General features: G+C 36.1%; 1 protein-coding gene across 1 annotated transcript in view; it reads left to right on the top strand.

The window, feature by feature from the left end:
* Window positions 1-5,723, top strand: part of LOC117121407 — a 10,331-nt gene extending 4,608 nt beyond the window's left edge. The window contains exon 4 of the mRNA XM_033266608.1: window positions 5,153-5,723. Coding sequence (XP_033122499.1) covers window positions 5,153-5,327 — 175 coding nt within the window. The 3' untranslated portion in view covers window positions 5,328-5,723. The remainder of the gene's footprint in view (window positions 1-5,152) is intronic.
* Window positions 5,724-5,974: the final 251 nt, after the last annotated feature.

Here is a 5,974-nt window from a genome sequence, read left to right as displayed (position 1 = left end):
TCCTTGCCTATTAGGCTACTTCCTTTAGTTACTACATAAAATGTTGCATTTGCACATTTAGATTTAAACTGAACTTTAGCTTTAAAACATCCTACAGTTGTTATCTTATGAGATGTATAGCTAGTTATAGGCATTATACATGGTTCCAATGCATCTCTAACAAAATATTTATCAAATAATTTAAGTGAAAGTAAGGATACATCAGATGCTGTATCAACAAGCATTTGAATATTTATAGAGTTTACTTTAAGAGTTCCCCATACACTTTTCCTTGAATCAGTGTTGCTTGACCTTGTACACAATACTTCAATCATGTCGCCATCTTGATCAGTCTCACCTCTAGCGTGTTCAACCTGCTTAACAACTTTCCTTTTACCACGGCAAACACTAGACAGATGTCCCTTTTTTCCACAAGAGTTGCAGTCCTTTGACCTTGCAGTACATTCTGGCGAATTTGCTAAATGTTGAGGTGAACCACAGCGATAACACTTGGCATTGCTATTTGGCCTGCGTCTCTGTTTCTCCTTCTTAAATTCAGCATTAGCACCTCTAGGCTTAGCTTTGTATTTCACCTCAGAGCATGTATGAGTATCACCTCCGCTCATAGACTTGGCCTCTTTCATCGCAGTTTCACACTGCCTTGCTAGTTTAATGGCCTTGTCCAGCTTGACATCGGTTTCTGTAAGTAATCTAGTTCGTATTTTGGAATTATTAGTCTTCTCTACAAGTTGATCTCGTAGCATTTCGTCCTCAAACGTACCATATTCGCATCGTGAAGCCAGTTCGCGGAGTGCTGCAATGTAATTGTCGACTGATTCGTGCGGGAGCTGTGCACGCTGACGAAATCTATATCTCTCAGCCACCACACTAACCTTTGGTGCAAAATGACTCTGCAATGTTGTCATTGCCTTTGTAACTATATCGTCACCTGCTTCTCCTAGTTCTGGTAACGTGTAAAAAATCGTTGGCCTTCCGGACCTAGCGAGTGTAAAAGTATAGCTCTTCTACGCTCCGGCGATTCCTTCACTGTATTCGAAGCGAGTAGGTAATTCTCGAATAATCGCCTCCACTGCAACCACGGTATGACAGGGTCTCCCGGCGTAGGCAGAAACTGCACGGGTGCCTCGATTTGTGTGCTTGTCATTGTAATGACTTGAAGCAAAATTTAGAACTTGTAAATGTAGGAATAATAGCACACACAATCAATAATTTTCCTCGTCGCCAAATATGGTGTTGAGTCCTTGTAAACTAGCAATAAAGACAATATAATACAACAGTATAACTCATAGAACAGAATTTAATTCTTTTCCTCGTGGTTCTCTCTCTCTGTGGCAACTCCTGCCCTCAACGTCGGTATTGTCACACAGGACAACAGTAAGAACACCACAGTTGTACAACTGCTTTTTCTAAGACACATATTTTAAGAAAAAATACAGAATTTTCAATATTTAAAAACTGGGGTTATACTGACCAACGTTTGATTGAAATCAGCCCAACCGTTTGGCTCTAGTATCGTTTTGAAATGTTGCCAGCTGAAGAAAAGGAATCCGAAGAACGCAAAGAAAACAGAAGCCAGTCTACCACCTGCGGCTGACTAAGGCTTAGTTCAGACTAGGTGGATAAACCCGGCTCAACTCACCGGGTTTATCCACCTGCCAGTCTGAACTAGCTGGCTTATATATATTATATTAACTAGGCCTGGCGCGCCACCGTGTTTAACTTTTCTAAGCCGGGCTTTAATTGTTGTGAGGGGGGGGGGGTCTTGCATTGACTTCCGGGTAACAAAATGACCAATCAACAATCAATTACGTACGCTGTGAGCGAGCGCACGTTTCGCGAAGAGCAATGTTTTGAAACACGTTTCCTGGTTACGGTTCATTATTATGCTAATTCTCGCCTGGCTAAACCCGCTAGTCTGAACGCCTGGCAAAGTTAAGCCGGGCTTAACGTTGAGCCGGGCTTATCTCCAAGTCTGAACGTTGCCTAAGTAAATAACGGAAATATTTCAATTTCAGTTATTTTACCAATTCCAAAGTTTCAAACATTTTGGCATTTATGCAAAACCGACTTGCACACTTGCGAAATCGGCAACGTAAGAGTTAATGACTATCGTCCAGTGGCCTTAACTTCTACGACTTTTGTTTTCATTTCTGGTTTTTGTCATCAAACTCATCATTTGGATTTTAGCATATCATTGATATTATTATTAATATATTAGCTAAATTATGAATACTATTAATTAACCATGAAGCTCTAAATTTATTTTATAGAATGTTAATTTAAGTATGCCTGAATATTGACCGTTTGAGTAAAGTAACAATATCATATTACAGTATTACTCTTTATAGTTTTTTTTTTCATACTTTATTTGCAATGTTTCAATTGTTTAAATAATTTACAGTAATACACAGGTACAGGTAGAATGATATTTATAGTCGTGTTAGACATGGCTTTAGGTTGATCACTTCAATATAAAAATAGTTGATATTAAACAGGCATTGTTTAATTAAAGGTGAGAATTGGCCAACATCTTACAGACATTGGAAGACACAGGATGTGTGATTTGCTCATATATGGTTGTGATATGACGACATTATTATGCCAAAATATGGATGTGATATGGCACCATATATGGGCAATCCACACAAGTTTGCCTCATAAAGGATGGATCGAGCTTAAATCAAACATAGGCCTACACATTTTTTATTTCTTCTGATAGAAAAGATTTTTAGTCATTCCACATTTTTAGCTCCGCGCCAGCATTTTCTGATGAGTTAGAGCAATTTGAAATTTTCATGACCTTGACCTTTAACTCAAAATATCACAAAAGTATGTATCTCGATTTTTGAAAAATTCACACCTCAGTTAGGACACTTGGCCCACATGATGCCCCTAAAGTTTAATTGTGGACAAATGAAATATATTAGCTCTAGACTAGGTATTGATAGTGTCACTGAGTTTCCAGCAAATCTGCTGATAGATTCTATACAAATTGGCACCATAGTATAGTGAAAATCAGGGGCCCCGTGACAATTTTTCTGGGACCAAGGTTTCACTGCTGATTTAGCATCACTGGCGTATAGATAAGCAATTGAGCGAGGGAGAACCTCTAGAAAAAGGGCGGAACATATGTTTTTGGTGGCCATTTTCAAAATGGCCGCCAAAATTATGATATTGACTCATAACTTCAATTATATCTAATGAAAAAGGGCCCATCTGGTGTCTAACTATATGTTATTATGGTCACTGAAGCCAATGAGACTGGTTTCGAAAACGTAAAATGGCAGCCATATTGAAATTCAAGATGTCCGCCTTAAAAATGGTAAAATAATGTTCAGTATAATTCCACATTTCATCTATGGAAAATGGTAAATTTGGATCTAATCATATGATTTGGGGCTCTCTGAATACAATAAATATAGTTTCAAAAACCAAAAGCTAGGATGGTAGTCATTTGAAAATTCAAGATGGCCGCCATAAATATCCTAAAAAATCGAATATTTTAGTTTGTAATTCCACTTCTCTGATGAAAAACGCTAAATTTGGTGTCAAATTATATGGTTTTGTGTCAACTGAGTTCAATAAACATGATTTCAAAAAGCTATGATGGCAGCCATTTTAAAATTCAAGATGGCTGCCATGAAAATTGTCAAAAATCAATATATAGAGAGACACAACATGTGATTAGACACGAAATTGTTGCCATTTCGGCTACGAAGAAATTAAACAATTAACACAAAATATTGATTTTCGACAATTTTCGTGGCGGCCATCTTCAATTTTAAAATGGCTGCCATCCTACCTTCTTTGAAATAATGTTTATTAAACTCAGTTGACACAATAGCATATAATCTGACACCAAATTTAGCATTTATCATCAAATAGAAGTGGAATTACATACCAGAATATTCATTTTTTTATGGTTTTTATGGCGGCTATTCTAGATTTATGAAACCATGTATATGTTAAAACATCAAATTTAGCATTTTTCTTTAAAGAGAAGTGGAATTACACACTAAAATATTCGATTTTCAGGATATTTATGGCGGCCATCTTGAATTTCAAAATGACTACCATCCTAGCTTTTTGAAACTATGTTTATTGTATTCAGAGAGCCCAAAATCATATGATTAGATCAAAATTTACCATTTTCCTTAGAGGATATGTGAAATCATACTGAAATATAATTGTTTTGACGATTTTTCATCATGAGTTTCAATATGGCTGCCATTTTACGTTTCGAAACCTGTCTTATTAGCTTCACTGACCCTAATAACATATAGTTGGACACCAGATTTCCCCTTTTTCATTGGATATAAGTGAAGTTATGAGTCAATATCATAATTTTGGCGGCCATTTTGAAAATGACCGCCAAAAAAAATATGTTCCGCCCTTTTTCTGGAGGTTCTCCCTCGCCTAATTTTCTTATTTATACCCTAGTGATGCTAAATCAGCAGTGAAACCTTGGTCCCAGAAAAATTGGTCTCGGGGCCTCTGATTTTCACTATACTATGGTGCTAGTTTCGTAGAATCTATCAGCAGATTTCCTGGAAACTCAGTGAAACTATCAATACCTAGGCACATAATGTAGTCTAGAGCTAATATATTTCATTTGCCCACAATTAAACTTTAGGGGCATTATGTGGGCTAAGTGTCCTAACTGAGGTGGGAATTTTCCAAAAATTGAGATATGTACGTTTGTGATATTTTGGGTCAAATGTTAAGGTCTCGTGACTTGACCTATATAATTCTCAATAGTCCGGACATCATCGAGTTGCATATCATTGGAAAGAGAATCTTCTTTTCTATCCAACGGTACCGGAATTTCAAGAGAGTTGAGTTTCAAGAGAGATATCAGTCAGAAGGTAAGTTTTTTAGGCAAATCTCATGAAAATTTCAAATTGCTCTAACTCATCAGAAAATGCTGGCGCGGAGCCAAAGATTCCACTGTGAGGTTATCTCAGGTAGAACGCCCAACATGCAAAATATTGGGCGATTTGAAGGGGGGTCAGGCAAAAAAGTGTGTTGGATTCATATGTAATGACTCTTTAGTGTTAGTACTGTTACATATAGACCGTATACATGTAAACACAATTGTTTCACGTTCATAGTTTGCTATAATGGATTATTTATATTGTTTATTGTTTTATAGGAAAGCAAAACAACAAATACGAAACCTGTCAATGAATCAGAAACAAGTTGAAGATGTGTACGTAAATCAAAGTTCAATCATTAATCAAGCAAATATGAAAGATGTATCCGAAGATGTGTATATGTATTCTATGCCAACTGAGCAACATATCTACACAGATTTGAAGACAAAATAAGCAACACGTGGTTGATACAAACCTACGAAATTATTTACAAAATCATTAATGTATTATTCTTTTGTCAAATTCTGATTAATCTTTTTTTCTCTCCAACTTTATTTCACCATTCTTTTCTCTGATTTTTAATAATTATTGTCAATATTATACACACTACTGTAATAATGTTGTCAATGAACAATTTCTTAGTTAATTTGCATAGTTAATATAGATGAAAACAAGTAATAGGCCTAAGTCAGTAAATTGAGATTATCAAAACAATTTTGAACGCAACCTTACCATACATATACTTTTATTGCCTTTTTTCACACAAAAAAACAAATTTGATGGAAAATTCGGGAGCGGTTGATGACATACTAGACTAGGAAAAAAATAAAAAAGAGGCCTAGAAATCAAGTTAGGGGGAGTGGAATGTTAGAAGTAGTCAATATAGCCAGATATCCTAATTAATCCGTCCTGGTCACCCTAAGCCCTGTTGACACTTTATTTTTCACCTGGTATACAAATGGCGGCCATTTTTGAAAATAACCGCCAAATTTATCTAAAATGTGCATATAATTGGAACTAAATAAGCTACAGATATGATGTTGGTGTCTAAAATCATAATTTCTATACAGGCAACAAACCAGACATATAAAAACTGTCAC

This window comes from Anneissia japonica, unplaced genomic scaffold (assembly GCF_011630105.1).
Source record: "Anneissia japonica isolate Jap-2015-1 unplaced genomic scaffold, ASM1163010v1 scaffold287842_len214950_cov117, whole genome shotgun sequence".
NCBI classification, from domain to species: domain Eukaryota; kingdom Metazoa; phylum Echinodermata; class Crinoidea; order Comatulida; family Comatulidae; genus Anneissia; species Anneissia japonica.
This window is presented reverse-complemented; position numbering and strand designations above follow the sequence as displayed.